General features: G+C 41.7%; 1 protein-coding gene across 3 annotated transcripts in view; it reads left to right on the forward strand.

Annotated features, from left to right (window-relative positions):
* Positions 1-21,227, forward strand: part of SEC14L5 (SEC14 like lipid binding 5) — an 89,865-nt gene that overhangs the window by 65,708 nt on the left and 2,930 nt on the right. For all 3 annotated transcript variants that reach the window (XM_066576706.1, XM_066576705.1, XM_066576707.1), the window contains 8 exons: positions 15,345-15,457; positions 15,534-15,723; positions 15,999-16,087; positions 16,171-16,241; positions 16,846-17,017; positions 17,104-17,238; positions 17,438-17,575; positions 20,235-20,483. In XM_066576706.1, coding sequence (XP_066432803.1) covers positions 15,345-15,457; positions 15,534-15,723; positions 15,999-16,087; positions 16,171-16,241; positions 16,846-17,017; positions 17,104-17,238; positions 17,438-17,575; positions 20,235-20,483 — 1,157 coding nt within the window. The remainder of the gene's footprint in view (positions 1-15,344; positions 15,458-15,533; positions 15,724-15,998; positions 16,088-16,170; positions 16,242-16,845; positions 17,018-17,103; positions 17,239-17,437; positions 17,576-20,234; positions 20,484-21,227) is intronic.

Consider the following 21,227-nt stretch of genomic DNA (forward strand, 5'->3'; position numbering starts at 1 on the left):
CATCATCTATATACCCTACCCAGCATCTGACTGCATAGAAACATCGTCTATATACCCTACCCAGCATCTGACTGTATAGAAACATCATCTATATACCCTACCCAGCATCTGATTGTATAGAAACATCATCTATATACCCTACCCAGCATCTGATTGTATTGAAACATCGTCTATATACCCTACCTAGGTTATGACTGTATAGAAACATCATCTATATACCCTACCTAGTATATGACTGCATAGAAACATCATCTATATACCCTACCCAGCATCTGACTGCATAGAAACATCGTCTATATACCCTACCCAGCATCTGATTGTATAGAAACATCATCTATATACCCTACCCAGCATCTGATTGTATAGAAACATCATCTATATACCCTACCCAGCATCTGATTGTATAGAAACATCATCTATATACCCTACCTAGTATATGACTGCATAGAAACATCGTCTATATACCCTACCCAGCATCTGATAGTATAGAAGCACCGTCTATATACCCTACCTAGTATATAACTATAGAAACATCATTAATATACCCTACCCAGCATCTGATTGTATAGAAACATCATCTATATACCCTACCCAGCATCTGACTGTATAGAAACATCATCTATATACCCTACCCAGCATCTGACTGCATAGAAACATCATCTATATACCCTACCCAGCATCTGACTGTATAGAAACATCGTCTATATACCCTACCCAGCATCTGATTGTATAGAAACATCATCTATATACCCTACCTAGCATCTGACTGCATAGAAACATCGTCTATATACCCTACCTAGTATATGACTGTATAGAAACATCATCTATATACCCTACCCAGCATCTGACTGCATAGAAACATCATCTATATACCCTACCCAGCATCTGACTGTATAGAAACATCATCTATATACCCTACCCAGCATCTGACTGTATAGAAACATCATCTATATACCCTACCCAGCATCTGATTGTATAGAAACATCATCTATATACCCTACCCAGCATCTGATTGTATAGAAACATCATCTATATACCCTACCCAGCATCTGACTATATAGAAACATCATCTATATACCCTACCCAGCATCTGACTGTATAGAAACATCGTCTATATACCCTACCCAGCATCTGACTGTATAGAAACATCGTCTATATACCCTACCTAGTATATGACTGTATAGAAACATCATCTATATACCCTACCTAGTATATGACTGTATAGAAACATCATCTATATACCCTACCCAGTATATGACTGTATAGAAACCTCATCTATATACCCTACCCAGCATCTGACTATATAGAAACATCGTCTATATACCCTACCCAGCATCTGATTGTATAGAAACATCGTCTATATACCCTACCTAGTATATGACTGTATAGAAACATCATCTATATACCCTACCTAGTATATGACTGTATAGAAACATCATCTATATACCCTACCTAGTATATGACTGCATAGAAACATCGTCTATATACCCTACCCAGCATCTGACTGTATAGAAACATCATCTATATACCCTACCCAGCATCTGATTGTATTGAAACATCGTCTATATACCCTACCTAGTATATGACTGTATAGAAACATCATCTATATACCCTACCTAGTATATGACTGTATAGAAACATCGTCTATATACCCTACCCAGCATCTGACTGCATAGAAACATCATCTATATACCCTACCCAGCATCTGACTGCATAGAAACATCATCTATATACCCTACCCAGCATCTGACTGTATAGAAACATCGTCTATATACCCTACCCAGCATCTGATTGTATAGAAACATCATCTATATACCCTACCCAGCATCTGATTGTATAGAAACATCATCTATATACCCTACCCAGCATCTGACTGTATAGAAACATCGTCTATATACCCTACCCAGCATCTGACTGTATAGAAACATCATCTATATACCCTACCCAGCATCTGATAGTATAGAAACATCATCTATATATCCTCCCCAAAACTTGACTATGTAGAAACATTGTATATTTTCCCTATCCAGTATGTAACTATAGAAACAGCTTCCATATAGCATACTCAGAATGTGACTGTATAGAAACCCTGGAAGGTATTTATCATCAGGGGTGTTTTTAATGCCACTTTTCTGGCAGCTTTTCTAAACTTCTCCAGTTAGAAGATGCAACAAATGTATCACCTGTCACACAATGTTGTATCTTTGAATGTGCCTGGAGATTTGGAGTTACTTTGTACCCCGCCCAGCTACTGGAGTGAGATTACCACAAGTGTTGTCACTTTTACAAAGTTGCATGTCATAAGTGCCACTCCACTCAAACTCCGCCCCCTTTTTAGCTAGTTGTACTTTAAGGTGTAAATCAATAGTAAATTACCTAAATTGATTTGCAACAATAAAAGTTGCAATTTACATGAGGATTCTACTGCAACACCACTAATAAATGTGCCCCACTGTCTATATACCCGCCTCAGGGGGAGCGTAATATAAACATGGATTATATATCCTCCCAAGTATAGAACTAAAAACATAATCCATGTACTCTACCCAGTGTATACCTACACTGCGCAACATGGACGATGTAACACCAAGAAGGAAGAGTCGTGGAATTATGAGAATGGCAGGATGGATAGACATGCTAATGATATGCAAATGAGGAAAAATGGAAACAAGTATTCAAAACATCGGTATCGAATGTGAGCGCCACGTGCCAAAATACACCCACTTACACGCCTTGGCATACTAGTGGTTATCCGAGGAATGTTCTGCCCCACTGAATGCACTTGGGCACACAAATGCGGCCTGGCATTGTCGTGTTGAAAATCGGCTACTGGAACACTTTGGAGAAATGGGCATACTTGGAATGAAGGGGTCTGGCTGCAGTACATTATGCCACTCCATACTATAATCACGGGAGTAGGAGCTGTGTGACTTTCGCTCCTGAAGGCCTCTTAATGGCCTTGATCACATGGCTTCCAGACCAATCTCCGACTATCATTGCATCCAAGGCAAAAGCAGGGCTCATCGCTGAAGAGGTCTCCATTGCAGCCTCCGCTGCCGTCTTGCTCTGCACCATGTCAGCCTTTAGGAGCGACGGTGTGAGGTCAGTGGAACACTTGCCCCTGGACGTCTCACAATGTCCTGAGAGCACCTCTTGTGTAGACGCTGTTCGACGTCCTGGTCTTGGGATGTGATGTCCGATCTCACGGTACAGAATGGATCACCACATGACATTCTTCTCATCGGACCATCCTTTCGTGCAGATGATCGCCTCTTTGCACCTCTTTGAGTTCATCGTTGTTCTCCTAACCTCTGGGACACTTGACTTTGAGCAATGCTGGCTCCTCAGCCTATGCATGTAGTGATCTGCTGAAGTTATAAACCAAGGTCTCTTAGTTCTAGAGTTGTGTCTTACCCTATTTGCGGACATCGCACAATCATGCCACAAAACTTTATCCAATATTTAAGGATTGATGTGGCTGGAAACTGACTTTAGATCTGGTTTTACAGCCCCCCCCCCCCATGTCACAGATTGGAGCTAGGTGCTTGACATTTAGTTCATTTGCATATCTTAGTGATACCTTCTACTTCATCCATTTACATAACCATAAGGCTTGTCCTTCTTAGTGTTGCAATTTCAATATTGAGGAGTGGATATAGAAACATCTTGTGTATACCCTGTCCAACGTATAATTGTATAAAGGTATGTCTGTATAATCTTTCCAGTATGTAAGTTTATGGACCTTCATCTATATACCCTCCACAGTATCTGACTATAGAAACGTCATCTATATACCCTCCCTAGGATCTGACTATAGAAACGTCATCTATATACCCTCCACAGTATCTGACTATAGAAGCGTCATCTATATACCCTCCCTAGGATCTGACTATAGAAACGTCATCTATATACCCTCCACAGTATCTGACTATAGAAACGTCATCTATATACCCTCCACAGTATCTGACTATAGAAACGTCATCTATATACCCTCCACAGTATCTGACTATAGAAACGTCATCTATATACCCTCCACAGTATCTGACTATAAAAACGTAATCTATATACCCTCTACAGTATATAACTATAGAAATGTCATCTATATACCCTCCACAGTATCTGACTATAGAAACGTCATCTATATACCCTCCACAGTGTCTGACTATAGAAACGTCATCTATATACCCTCCACAGTATCTGACTATAGAAACCTCATCTATATACCCTCCACAGTATCTGACTATAGAAACCTCATCTATATACCCTCCACAGTATCTGACTATACAGACGTCATCTATATACCCTTTACAGTATCTGACTATAGAAACGTCATCTATATACCCTCCACAGTATATAACTATAGAAATGTCATCTATATACCCTCCACAGTATCTGACTATAGAAACGTCATCTATATACCCTCCACAGTATCTGACTATAGAAACGTCATCTATATACCCTCCACAGTATCTGACTATAGAAACCTCATCTATATACCCTCCACAGTATCTGACTATAGAAACGTCATCTATATACCCTCCACAGTATCTAACTATAGAAACGTCATCTATATACCCTCCACAGTATCTGACTATACAGACGTCATCTATATACCCTTTACAGTATCTGACTATAGAAACGTCATCTATATACCCTCCACAGTATCTAACTATAGAAACGTCATCTATATACCCTCTACAGTATCTGACTATACAGACGTCATCTATATACCCTCCACAGTATCTGACTATAGAAACATCATCTATATACCCTCCACAGTATCTAACTATAGAAACGTCATCTATATACCCTCCACAGTATCTGACTATAGAAACGTCATCTATATACCCTCCACAGTATCTGACTATAGAAACGTCATCTATATACCCTCTACAGTATCTGACTATAGAAACGTCATCTATATACCCTCCACAGTATATAACTATAGAAACGTCATCTATATACCCTCTGCAGTATCTGACTATAGAAACGCCATCTGTATACCCTCCACAGTATCTGACTATAGAAACGTCATCTATATACCCTCCACAGTATCTAACTATAGAAACGTCATCTATATACCCTCCACAGTATCTGACAATAGAAGCGTCATCTATATACCCTCCACAGTATATAACTATAGAAACGTCATCTATATACCCTCTACAGTATCTGACTATACAGACGTCATCTTTATACCCTCCACAGTATCTGACTATAGAAACCTCATCTATATATCCTCCACAGTATCTGACAATAGAAGCGTCATCTATATACCCTCTACAGTATCTGACTATAGAAACGTCATCTATATACCCTCTGCAGTATCTGACTATAGAAACGTCATCTGTATACCCTCCACAGTATCTGACTATAGAAACCTCATCTATATACCCTCCACAGTATATAACTATAGAAACGTCATCTATATACCCTCCACAGTATCTGACTATACAGACGTCATCTGTATACCCTCCACAGTATCTGACTATAGAAACGTCATCTATATACCCTCCACAGTATCTGACTATAGAAACGTCATCTATATACCCTCCACAGTATCTGACTATAGAAACCTCATCTATATACCCTCCACAGTATCTGACTATAGAAACGTCATCTATATACCCTCTACAGTATCTGACTATAGAAACCTCATCTATATACCCTCCACAGTATCTGACTATAGAAACCTCATCTATATACCCTCCACAGTATCTGACTATAGAAACCTCATCTATATACCCTCCACAGTATCTGACTATACAGACGTCATCTATATACCCTCCACAGGATCTGACTATACAGACGTCATCTATATACCCTCCACAGGATCTAACTATAGAAACGTCATCTATATACCCTCCACAGGATCTGACTATACAGACGTCATCTATATACCCTCCACAGGATCTAACTATAGAAACATCATCTATATACCCTCTACAGTATCTGACTATAGAAACGTCATCTATATACCCTTTACAGTATCTAACTATAGAAATGTCATCTATATACCCTCCACAGTATCTGACTATAGAAACGTCATCTATATACCCTCCACAGTATCTAACTATAGAAACGTCATCTATATACCCTCTACAGTATCTGACTATAGAAACGTCATCTATATACCCTCCACAGTATCTAACTATAGAAACGTCATCTATATACCCTCCACAGTATCTGATAATAGAAACATCATCTATATACCCTCCACAGTATCTGACTATACAGACGTCATCTGTATACCCTCCACAGTATCTGACTATAGAAACGTCTTCTATATACCCTCCACAGTATCTGACTATAGAAACCTCATCTATATACCCTCCACAGTATCTAACTATAGAAACGTCATCTATATACCCTCCACAGTATATAACTATAGAGACGTCATCTATATACCCTCCCTAGTATCTGACTATAGAAACGTCATCTATATACCCTCCACAGTATCTGACTATAGAAACCTCATCTATATACCCTCCACAGTATCTGACTATAGAAACGTCATCTATATACCCTCCACAGTATCTGACTATAGAAACCTCATCTATATACCCTCCACAGTATCTGACTATAGAAACGTCATCTATATACCCTCCACAGTATCTGACTATAGAAACCTCATCTATATACCCTCCACAGTATCTGACTATAGAAACGTCATCTATATACCCTCCACAGTATCTGACTATAGAAACATCATCTATATACCCTCCACAGTATCTGACTATACAGACGTCATCTATATACCCTTTACAGTATATAACTATAGAAACGTCATCTATATACCCTCCACAGTATCTGACTATAGAAACGTCATCTATATACCCTCCACAGTATCTGACTATAGAAACGTCATCTATATACCCTACACAGTGTCTGACTATAGAAACGTCATCTATATACCCTCCACAGTATCTGACTATAGAAACATCATCTATATACCCTCCACAGTCTGACAATAGAAACGTCATCTATATACCCTCCACCGTATCTGACTATACAGACGTCATCTATATACCCTCCACAGTGTCTGACTATAGAAACGTCATCTATATACCCTCCACAGTATCTGACTATAGAAACATCATCTATATACCCTCCACAGTATCTAACTATAGAAACGTCATCTATATACCCTCCACAGTATCTGACTATAGAAACGTCATCTATATACCCTCCACAGTATCTGACTATAGAAACGTCATCTATATACCCTCTACAGTATCTGACTATACAGACGTCATCTATATACCCTCCACAGTATCTGACTATAGAAACCTCATCTATATACCCTCCACAGTATCTGACTATAGAAACGTCATCTATATACCCTCCACAGTATATAACTATAGAAACGTCATCTATATACCCTCTGCAGTATCTGACTATAGAAACGCCATCTGTATACCCTCCACAGTATCTGACTATAGAAACGTCATCTATATACCCTCCACAGTATCTGACAATAGAAGCGTCATCTATATACCCTCCACAGTATATAACTATAGAAACGTCATCTATATACCCTCTACAGTATCTGACTATACAGACGTCATCTTTATACCCTCCACAGTATCTGACTATAGAAACCTCATCTATATATCCTCCACAGTATCTGACAATAGAAGCGTCATCTATATACCCTCTACAGTATCTGACTATAGAAACGTCATCTATATACCCTCTACAGTATCTGACTATAGAAACGTCATCTATATACCCTCCACAGTATCTAACTATAGAAACGTCATCTATATACCCTCCACAGTATCTGATAATAGAAACATCATCTATATACCCTCCACAGTATCTGACTATACAGACGTCATCTGTATACCCTCCACAGTATCTGACTATAGAAACGTCTTCTATATACCCTCCACAGTATCTGACTATAGAAACCTCATCTATATACCCTCCACAGTATCTGACTATAGAAACGTCATCTATATACCCTCCACAGTATATAACTATAGAGACGTCATCTATATACCCTCCCTAGTATCTGACTATAGAAACGTCATCTATATACCCTCCACAGTATCTGACTATAGAAACGTCATCTATATACCCTCCACAGTATCTGACTATAGAAACCTCATCTATATACCCTCCACAGTATCTGACTATAGAAACGTCATCTATATACCCTCCACAGTATCTGACTATAGAAACCTCATCTATATACCCTCCACAGTATCTGACTATAGAAACGTCATCTATATACCCTCCACAGTATCTGACTATAGAAACATCATCTATATACCCTCCACAGTATCTGACTATACAGACGTCATCTATATACCCTTTACAGTATCTAACTATAGAAACGTCATCTATATACCCTCCACAGTATCTGACTATAGAAACGTCATCTATATACCCTCCACAGTATCTGACTATAGAAACGTCATCTATATACCCTACACAGTGTCTGACTATAGAAACGTCATCTATATACCCTCCACAGTATCTGACTATAGAAACATCATCTATATACCCTCCACAGTCTGACAATAGAAACGTCATCTATATACCCTCCACCGTATCTGACTATACAGACGTCATCTATATACCCTCCACAGTGTCTGACTATAGAAACGTCATCTATATACCCTCCACAGTATCTGACTATAGAAACATCATCTATATACCCTCCACAGTATCTAACTATAGAAACGTCATCTATATACCCTCCACAGTATCTGACTATAGAAACGTCATCTATATACCCTCCACAGTATCTGACTATAGAAACGTCATCTATATACCCTCTACAGTATCTGACTATACAGACGTCATCTATATACCCTCCACAGTATCTGACTATAGAAACCTCATCTATATACCCTCCACAGTATCTGACTATAGAAACGTCATCTATATACCCTCCACAGTATATAACTATAGAAACGTCATCTATATACCCTCTGCAGTATCTGACTATAGAAACGCCATCTGTATACCCTCCACAGTATCTGACTATAGAAACGTCATCTATATACCCTCCACAGTATCTGACAATAGAAGCGTCATCTATATACCCTCCACAGTATATAACTATAGAAACGTCATCTATATACCCTCTACAGTATCTGACTATACAGACGTCATCTGTATACCCTCCACAGTATCTGACTATAGAAACCTCATCTATATACCCTCCACAGTATATAACTATAGAAACGTCATCTATATACCCTCCACAGGATCTAACTATAGAAACGTCATCTATATACCCTCCACAGTATCTGACTATAGAAACATCATCTATATACCCTCTACAGTATCTGACTATAGAAACGTCATCTATATACCCTTTACAGTATCTAACTATAGAAATGTCATCTATATACCCTCCACAGTATCTAACTATAGAAACGTCATCTATATACCCTCCACAGTATCTGATAATAGAAACATCATCTATATACCCTCCACAGTATCTGACTATACAGACGTCATCTGTATACCCTCCACAGTATCTGACTATAGAAACGTCATCTATATACCCTCCACAGTATCTAACTATAGAAACGTCATCTATATACCCTCCACAGTATCTGACTATAGAAACCTCATCTATATACCCTCCACAGTATCTGACTATAGAAACCTCATCTATATACCCTCTGCAGTATCTGACTATAGAAACGTCATCTGTATACCCCCCACAGGATCTGACTATAGAAACGTCATCTGTATACCCTCCACAGTATCTGACTATAGAAACGTCATCTATATACCCTCCACAGTATCTAACTATAGAAACGTCATCTTTATACCCTCCACAGTATCTGACTATAGAAACCTCATCTATATACCCTCCACAGTATCTGACTATAGAAACCTCATCTATATACCCTCTGCAGTATCTGACTATAGAAACGTCATCTGTATACCCTCCACAGTATCTGACTATAGAAACCTCATCTATATACCCTCCACAGTATATAACTATAGAAACGTCATCTATATACCCTCCACAGGATCTGACTATACAGACGTCATCTATATACCCTCCACAGGATCTAACTATAGAAACGTCATCTATATACCCTCCACAGTATCTGACTATAGAAACGTCATCTATATACCCTCCACAGTATCTGACTATAGAAACGTCATCTATATACCCTCCACAGTATCTAACTATAGAAACGTCATCTATATACCCTCCACAGTATCTGATAATAGAAACATCATCTATATACCCTCCACAGTATCTGACTATACAGACGTCATCTGTATACCCTCCACAGTATCTGACTATAGAAACGTCTTCTATATACCCTCCACAGTATCTGACTATACAGACGTCATCTGTATACCCTCCACAGTATCTAACTATAGAAACGTCATCTATATACCCTCTACAGTATCTGACTATACAGACGTCATCTATATACCCTCCACAGTATCTGACTATAGAAACCTCATCTATATACCCTCCAGAGTATCTGACTATAGAAACCTCATCTATATACCCTCCACAGTATCTAACTATAGAAACGTCATCTATATACCCTCCACAGTATCTAACTATAGAAACGTCATCTATATACCCTCTACAGTATCTGACTATACAGACGTCATCTATATACCCTCCACAGTGTCTGACAATAGAAGCGTCATCTATATACCCTCCACAGTATCTAACTATAGAAACGTCATCTATATACCCTCCACAGTATCTGACTATAGAAACATCATCTATATACCCTCTGCAGTATCTGACTATAGAAACGTCATCTGTATACCCCCCACAGGATCTGACTATAGAAACGTCATCTGTATACCCTCCACAGTATCTGACTATAGAAACGTCATCTATATACCCTCCACAGTATCTAACTATAGAAACGTCATCTATATACCCTCCACAGTATCTGACAATAGAAGCGTCATCTATATACCCTCCACAGTATATAACTATAGAAACGTCATCTATATACCCTCTACAGTATCTGACTATAGAAACATCATCTATATACCCTCCACAGTATCTAACTATAGAAACGTCATCTTTATACCCTCCACAGTATCTGACTATAGAAACCTCATCTATATACCCTCCACAGTATCTGACAATAGAAGCGTCATCTATATACCCTCTACAGTATCTGACTATACAGACGTCATCTATATACCCTCCACAGTATCTGACTATAGAAACATCATCTATATACCCTCCACAGTGTCTGACTATAGAAGCGTCATCTATATACCCTCCAAAGTATCTGACTATAGAAACGTCATCTATATACCCTCCACAGTGTCTGACTATAGAAACGTCATCTATATACCCTCCACAGTATCTGACTATAGAAACGTCATCTATATACTCTCCACAGTATATAACTATAGAAACATCATCTATATACCCTCCACAGGATCTGACTATAGAAACCTCATCTATATACCCTCTGCAGTATCTGACTATAGAAACCTCATCTATATACTCTCCACAGTATATAACTATAGAAACGTCATCTATATACCCTCCACAGGATCTGACTATACAGACGTCATCTGTATACCCTCCACAGTATCTGACTATAGAAACGTCATCTATATACCCTCCACAGTATCTGACTATAGAAACGTCATCTATATACCCTCCACAGTATCTGATAATAGAAACATCATCTATATACCCTCCACAGTTTCTGACTATACAGACGTCATCTGTATACCCTCCACAGTATCTGACTATAGAAACGTCTTCTATATACCCTCCACAGTATCTGACTATACAGACGTCATCTGTATACCCTCCACAGTATCTAACTATAGAAACGTCATCTATATACCCTCTACAGTATCTGACTATACAGACGTCATCTATATACCCTCCACAGTATCTGACTATAGAAACCTCATCTATATACCCTCCAGAGTATCTGACTATAGAAACCTCATCTATATACCCTCCACAGTATCTAACTATAGAAACGTCATCTATATACCCTCCACAGTATCTAACTATAGAAACGTCATCTATATACCCTCTACAGTATCTGACTATACAGACGTCATCTATATACCCTCCACAGTATCTGACTATAGAAACCTCATCTATATACCCTCCACAGTGTCTGACAATAGAAGCGTCATCTATATACCCTCCACAGTATCTAACTATAGAAACGTCATCTATATACCCTCTACAGTATCTGACTATACAGACGTCATCTATATACCCTCCACAGTATCTGACTATAGAAACGTCATCTATATACCCTCCACAGTATCTAACTATAGAAACCTCATCTATATACCCTCCACAGTATATAACTATAGAAACGTCATCTATATACCCTCCACAGTATCTGACTATAGAAACGTCATCTATATACCCTCCACAGTATCTGACTATACAGACGTCATCTATATACCCTTTACAGTATCTAACTATAGAAACGTCATCTATATACCCTCCACAGTATCTGACTATAGAAACGTCATCTATATACCCTCCACAGTATCTGACTATAGAAACGTCATCTATATACCCTCCACAGTATCTAACTATAGAAACGTCATCTATATACCCTCTACAGTATCTGACTATACAGACGTCATCTATATACCCTCCACAGTATCTGACTATAGAAACGTCATCTATATACCCTCCACAGTGTCTGACTATAGAAACGTCATCTGTATAACCTCCACAGTATCTGACTATAGAAACGTCATCTATATACCCTCTACAGTATCTGATAATAGAAACATCATCTATATACCCTCCACAGTATCTGACTATACAGACGTCATCTATATACCCTTTACAGTATCTAACTATAGAAACGTCATCTATATACCCTCCACAGTATCTGACTATAGAAACGTCATCTATATACCCTCCACAGTATCTGACTATAGAAACGTCATCTATATACCCTCTACAGTATATAACTATAGAAATGTCATCTATATACCCTCCACAGTATATAACTATAGAAACGTCATCTATATACCCTCTACAGTATCTGACTATACAGACGTCACCTATATACCCTCCACAGTATCTGACTATAGAAACCTCATCTATATACCCTCCACAGTATCTGACTATAGAAACGTCATCTATATACCCTCCACAGTGTCTGACAATAGAAGCGTCATCTATATACCCTCCACAGTATCTAACATCTATATACCCTCCACAGTATCTGACTATAGAAGCGTCATCTATATACCCTCCACAGTATCTGACTATAGAAACGTCATCTATATACCCTCTACAGTATCTGACTATAGAAACGTCATCTATATACCCTCCACAGTATCTGACTATAGAAACGTCATCTATATACCCTCCACAGTATCTGACTATAGAAACGTCATCTATATACCCTCCACAGTATATAACTATAGAAACGTCATCCATATACCCTCCACAGTATCTGACTATAGAAACATCATCTATATACCCTCCACAGTATCTGACTATAGAAACGTCATCTATATACCCTCCACAGTATATAACTATAGAAACGTCATCTATATACCCTCCACAGTATCTGACTATAGAAACGTCATCTATATACCCTCCACAGTATCTGACTATAGAAACGTCATCTATATACCCTCCACAGTGTCTGACTATAGAAACGTCATCTATATACCCTCCACAGTATCTGACTATAGAAACATCATCTATATACCCTCCACAGTATCTGACTATAGAAACGTCATCTATATACCCTCCACAGTATCTGACTATACAGACGTCATCTATATACCCTCCACAGTATCTGACTATAGAAACATCATCTATATACCCTCCACAGTATCTGACTATAGAAACGTCATCTATATACCCTCCACAGTGTCTGACTATAGAAACGTCATCTATATACCCTCCACAGTGTCTGACTATAGAAACATCATCTATATACCCTCCACTGTATCTGACTATAGAAATGCCATCTACATAAACTACCCAGAATGTAATTTGTATAGAAACAAGGGGGGAGATTTATGAAAACTTTCTTAAACAAAAACAGTTTTTTTTGCCCATAGTAACCAATCACAGAGCAGCTTTAATTTTTTAAGAGCACTGTTGGAGAGGAAACTGCACTGATTGGTTTCTTTTAGCAACAAGTTCCTAAATCTCCTCCATTGTTTGTATCCCCACGCATCATATAACTCCCTAAAACCATTAGCAACTGTATATATCACATCCAGGAGGGAATGTTATAGATACATCATCTATATAGCGCAGTTAATCTTTAGACTTTCTTTCATTTGCATGCTGCAACCTGAATGCAGCTATCTTCTCCCTCACTGATGCCTAAGGTTGCCATCTTTATCAACAAAAAATACTGTCAAATGTAATAGGGGGCGTGGTCAGGGGCATTGCCCCACTAGTAATAGCGCCCTCTCTTAGTGGCCCCAGTAGTAATAGTGCTGATCTCAGCAGCTCCAGTGGTCATAGTGTGCCTACTTAGTGACCCTAATAGCAATAGTGCCGCCGATAGTGTCCGAACTAATAATAGTGTGCAATAGCTCCAATAGCAATGGTGCATCCCCGTAGTGGCCCCAATTATAATAGTGCCCTCCGATAGTCATCCCAATAATAATAGTAAACCACCAATAGTAATGGTGTTCCCCCTTAGTGGCCCCAAAGGTAATTGTGTGCCCAATATTGGACCCAAAACTAATAGTGTATTGGTCCCAATAGTAATAGTGGACCGCAGTGGTAATAATTTCCCCCCTTAGTGCCCTTAACCCTTTCCAATCCATTTTCTATCCTGGTTTTCCTAGGGGGATTACTCTTTTTCTGCTGTTATACAACGGCGCTATATGCTGGCTAAAGCCAGTACTGCATGAGGTGACACGTTGGATAGGCTCTGGCAGCAGAGAGGCTGGCAATATACAGTAAGAGAACCCCGACGGATGTCTTCCGACATTGGAGCTGTACAGCCTTAAATCATAATGTCTTCAGACGTCAGACAGTGGATTGGAAAGGGTTAAGAAACAATCATTGGTGCAAGTAGTTTTAGTCACTGAAGCAGCTCTGTATGCAGAGCCCCTCCATCCTCTCCCAGCGTCTGTGTTCCTGCACTTACAGCATGCAGTGCAGATGCCAGGGGACGAAGCAGGGTCTCTGCCTACAGAAGGAGCAGAGTGGCTTTGGTGAGTAACTCTACTGATGTCCATCCTCATTAAAGGGAATGTCAAATAACTGATTGCCTGAGAGATCTAGGAGACAGAAGAACAAAGACCCTGTGGGTGACCAGGTGACAGAAAAGCGGCACTGTGATAGCTAACATGGCGGCTTTCTGGTTGACTTTGTGTGATGTGTTGCCTTCCTTTGCCAGGTGATAAATTGGAGGCTGAATATATTGAACGCTATTTGGGGCACCTCACCCCCATGCAGGAGAGCACCCTCATCCACCTGCGACAATGGCTGCAAGAAACCCACAAGGGCAAGGTAAGTGGTGACCAGCGCCCACGGCTATGACGCCCACCTCAGGTTATATAATCACATGTCCATTTTCCTTATGCAGATCCCTAAAGACGAACATATCCTGCGCTTCCTCCGCGCCCGGGACTTCAATATAGAGAAAGCTCGGGAGATGCTGTGCCAGTCACTGTCCTGGCGCAAGCAATACCAGGTGGACTACATTCTCCAGACATGGCGGCCACCTCCAATATTGGAGGAGTACTACGCCGGCGGATGGCACTACCATGACAGAGGTCGGTCCGAATATCAAGAGCCTCACTCTTCATTACCCAAATATTATGTAGATTACAGCTGGAGGGGGGCGCTATTGCATTGTTCTCTATGGGCTTTCTATACTAACAGCAGTGGTGAAAAGTTAGAATGCAAGTGACGGAACTGAGAATTTCCATATATTTCATTTGTATCGTTGTCCATCCGTTGGGGAGATATAGAATTGGTTGGCATGACTTAGCACAAAACTCTTACAATTTAATGATGTATATTAATGGCTCTTACCAATTTCTAACAGATGGTCGCCCCCTGTATATCCTGCGGCTGGGACAGATAGACACCAAGGGACTGTTAAAAGCAGTGGGGGAAGAGGCCATATTACGTCACGTGAGTGTCTGATATCATACGGGCGATATACAGTAATAATCTGTATGGTGGACTGAGCTGAAACATATGATGCTGTACAACAGGTTCTGTCCATCAACGAGGAAGGCCAGAGACGCTGCGAAGAGAACACCCGCCTCTATGGGTTGCCCATCAGGTCAGTAAGATGGGGGCTAGTGCATTATATTATATTACACTATGTAGCATACACTGAATGGCTCTTTATTAGATCCCCATCTAGTAGTGCTTGGGACCACCTATGACCTTCAGAACTGCAGCGATTCAGTCAGTTGTGCATTCAGACACATTAGTCGGAGCCCCAGCGTTGTATTCGCTGACTGTGCAGCGCCTGTTGGTCATAATGATTCCTGACATCCTCCGCTGACCCCTTTTAGTGATGAGTTGTTTCCATCCACAGGATCCCCTTTCGCTGGATGTTCTCCTCGTTCACATTATTCTCCATATACTCTCCACACTGTTACATGAGAAAACCCCATAAGGTTGTCTGTGACATCCCGGCCCCAGCTAGTCTAGCACTAATTACCTTGTTGGAAGTAGCTAAAATCGCTGGATGTGCCCATCTAAAACTGGAACTGATCCAGGGAAAACTTGGCACGTGATTTTGTGCTGCACTCCGAGGTAACGGGGAGAATCTCCATACAGGGAAGCGCCAATCTTGAAACGCCCGGTGCTCTAATGAAGGGGTCATTGAGTGTATTTACTGTATTGGAGCGGCTCTTATCCTTTTGTCTTGGCTTTAGGTCTTGGACCTGCTTGGTAGACCTAGAAGGGCTGAACATGAGACATTTGTGGAGGCCCGGTGTGAAGGCCTTGCTGCGGATAATAGAAGTGGTGGAGGCCAACTATCCCGAGACTTTGGGGCGACTTCTGATAGTTCGTGCCCCCAGAGTCTTCCCTGTTCTCTGGACATTGGTGAGATAACCATGCTGTATATATCATAAGTTGGGTTGGGGTCTCCGGCAGCTCCACTCCAGCCTCATCTGAACCTTCTCTTCTAGGTCAGTCCATTCATCAACGAGAACTCACGGCGCAAATTTCTGATTTATAGTGGCAACAATTACCAGGGTCCCGGCGGCATCTCTGACTACCTGGATAAGGAGATCATCCCGGATTTTCTTGGTGGAGAGTGCATAGTAAGGAGTAAAAAACACAATACATCTGGCATCATTTAGTGTAACTGAATTGTCCATCCCCTCCCCCATGCTTTACACTGCAGTACATATAATGGCTATTTTATATGTCCGACCCGTCACGGACTCTGTGTTGTAGCTTGTTATCATGTCATATAAGTGTCTGTGTGACGGTGACATATATATGTGTTGTACTTTGCAGTGCAGCATTACGGAGGGAGGCCTGGTCCCCAAATCACTCTATCAATCCGATGATGAGGCAGAGACATCCGATCACATCCGACTGTGGACGGAAACCATCTACCACTCGGCGTTTATCTACAAAGGGGCCCCACATGAGGTATGTGGATGGTGGGGGCCCAATGGCTGCAGTGTCAGGGGTACGTTGTGTCTTCATAGTTTGTCACCATCTCTCTGAGGGCAGCACGAGGTAGTGACAGGCACACTGATTGCAGTGATGTGTTTGCTGTGTGGATCTGTGCAGGAGTTTTGGAGAAACTTGCATTTTATCAGTATAAGCACATGCATAGAGGACTACTTACAGTAATCCTGGATATTCATGAACTGCAGGCTGACCACACCCACCCCATAATTGACCAATGGTTGACTGCTATCTGCCTATTACTGTGTGCACTTAGAGGGAGAGGCCAATCATTGGCTGGGGGTGAGGTGGGAGTGGCTCGCTGCAGCTCATGAATATCCAGGACTAGTTCTGTTCTGGCTGCTACTAATAAAATGCAAGTTTCTCCAAAACTACTGCACAGATACATACAGCAGACATATCACTGCAATCAGTGTGCCTGACACTACCTTAGTGATCTCAGTGACGACTGCAAAAACATGGCAACAGATTCCCTTTAAGCATCTTTACACAGGCTGTAGTCATAAAGCCGGCTCCAGCGCTATATATCAGTACTGGGGTCCTTTATATAAATAACAATATCATACTTGAATAAGAAGGTATGGATGCCCTACATAATAGTAAGGTGCACGGGTACTGGGGGCCCCGGAACATGGATTTCTATGTTGTGTTGTGGCCCCTATAAGAGTAAAACCCAACTGTAAAGCTGTAGAGTAACCTGTGAGAAGCAGAAGCCCGCTCTCCGTGTCTCTCCACACCCCGTGGGACCACCACTGGAAGCGGCCTCCTCCTGCTACGACACATACGTATATGGAGCCGTTCCTCGGTGCGGTCAGGGCGGAGGCCATCATTGCAGGACCGTATTGGTGAACGGCGAAGCGCCAATTCAGTGCAGATACAAATTACTAGTAAGAGCACGACCAATCAGAAGACAAAGCTGATTTCAATGTAAACGTCTGGGTTGGAATTTGGCGCGATCGCCTTGTTGGACCTTTGTTCATTCCAGGGACTCTAAACGTGAACTGGTCCCTGAATCTCCTGCAGACAACGGTGATGGCTTCCTCGATGATCAGACCCTATTGTAGCAGGAGGAGGCCGCTTCCAGCACGCTTTCCTTACTACAGTCCTAGCGGCGGTCCCACGGGGCGTAGAGAGACACGAGAGCGGCTTCTGCTTCTCACATGTTACTCTACAACTTTACAATTGGGTTTTACTTTCTCTCGATATTGCATCTGTGTTCTATGCGATATTGCTGCGTTTTCTCGCTGTGATATCGCAATTTGTGTAGCTACAAAGTTGTGTGACTTTGTAGCGCTCTTTTGCCAGGATTTTCGGGGGGCTTGAAATATAAGCCCTACCCCAAAAATAAGCCCTGACTGCCTTTAAAAAAAAAACAATACATAACAGATGCTGACCGCTCCGCCGCACGCCTCCTCACAGATCCCCGGACCTTGTTTGCAGTCTTCTTTCAGCGCTTCCTGGATTGGAGGCTTAAAAACCCCGCCTTCAGGAAGCACTGGCTCTGATTGGTTCTCGAGCGCCGCATCTCAGCCAATCACTGTAGCGCTTGATGAACCAATTACAGCCATTTTTGGCTTTTTACATTCTGTATATATTTTCATGCTGTATTAAGACGCTGTCTGATTTACACTATAACGTTGATCCAGGGATTATTCAGTGCTGCACAGTGTCCACATAACTGCCATACACTGCACATATAATAATATCCTGTATAGCCCACATAATATTGCCACACAGTGCCTAAATAATGAATCCATACAGTGATTTTATAATAGTTTCCTGTAATGTGCATCTAATACTGTGATACACTGCTCACATGATACCCTGTAGTACCCTGATATAATTGCTATACAGTGTGCAGATAATACTGCAACACTGTCCACTTAATCTATCCTGTAGCACCCATGTAACATGGCATTGCAGTGCCCATATAATACTGCCCCATAGTGTCTATATAATGGCTTACACTGCCTAACTAATACAGCCATACAGTGTTTTAATAAAAGTTCTCAGTAATTCACACCTAATGCCATGACATAGTGCTCACATAAAGCACCCTGCAGTACCCACATAATATGGCCATACAGTGCCCATGTAATACTGCCACATAGTGTCTACATAATACTGGCATGCAATGTCAAAGTAATATGGTCATGTAGTGCTTTTATAATAATGCCCTCTAATACACACCTAATGCACTGCTCACATAATGTTACTATACAATATACACAATACTGCCATATACTGCCCACATATTAGTATTATATAGTATCACATAATACGACTATACAATCCCCATGTAATACTGCTACCGATCACCTGCATAATATTGACTTACATTGCCTAAGTAATACAACCATACAGTGCTTTTATTATAGTGCCCTGTGACATCCACCCAGTACTGTGATAGGCTGCTCACATAATAGCGCCCTGTAGTACCCTCACGGTGTTGCTATACAGTGTCCACAGAGTACTGCCATGCTGCTCATATACGATGATGCCATTCGTTGCACAAATAGTACTGCCATAGAGTGTGATACAAGTACGGGATTGTAGGTAGAGACATGACTGCAGATCTCGCAGACTCCGCTGACCTCACGTCTCATGGTTCTTGCAGATTACAGCTGAGATCCTGGAGGTGGAATCGGTGATCACCTGGGACTTTGACGTCCTCCGCGGAGATGTCGTGTTCAGCCTCTTCCATTCAAAGCGGGCGCCAGACGTCCATCCAAAGGACCCGGCGTCAGTCACAGTGACCACAACCTGCAGCAACAATGTGCAGCTCATAGACAAGAACTGGGTGCTGGGGGTGGATTACAGGAGGGTGGAGGCGCCTCTGGTCTGCAGGGAAGGGGAGAGCATCCAGGTGGGTCGCCCTCAGTCTGCCTTCATCAGTATCTTTATAAGCTGCAGTTAATTAGTGGAAACGGATAACGAGGTTATGGCTAGTCGTTACAGTCACATTCTGTAAAGTGCATTACCTCATATGGCCACTAAATGGCAGTGTGCACCACATCACTTTAGGCTAAAGCAATGTTTTGCAACCTATGTCTCTCTAGCTCCGTGATGGCGAACCCATGACACGCGTAGCCATAGTCGCTGACACGCGGCCCCTCACCCCGTTAATGAATACCGACAGGGGCCACAGCTCCCCTGCTGGTATTCACTAACCAGCACTACTAGCAGCGCTGATCCCGGCACACACTGTAATGTCAGTGTGCAGCCGGGATCCTCCTCCCCCCGTCCCCCGACGTCTCCTACCTGTTGGTTCCGCGAGAGCGTCCAGGGGAGGAGGCGTCCGGCAGCACACTGACGCCGCAGTGTGCACCGGAGATCATCTCTGCTAGTGGCACGCCGGGCACAGGAGGAGCGGAGCTTCCAGGAGGTAAGTATGTGGGTCTTGGGGGGCACTGTCACTGCTGGGGGGCCGCTGTAGGGGTCAGTCACTGCTGGCGGGCCGCTGTGGGGGTCAGTCACTGCTGGGGGGCTGCTGTGGGGGGAAGTTAATGCTGGGGGCCTCTGTGGGGGCAGTTACTGCTGGGGGGCCGCTGTTGCTGCTGGGGGCCAGCTGTGGGGGGCAGTTACTGCTTGGGCCCCGCTGTGGGGAGCA

The sequence above is a fragment of the Eleutherodactylus coqui genome, chromosome 8 (assembly GCF_035609145.1).
Source record: "Eleutherodactylus coqui strain aEleCoq1 chromosome 8, aEleCoq1.hap1, whole genome shotgun sequence".
Taxonomy (NCBI): domain Eukaryota; kingdom Metazoa; phylum Chordata; class Amphibia; order Anura; family Eleutherodactylidae; genus Eleutherodactylus; species Eleutherodactylus coqui.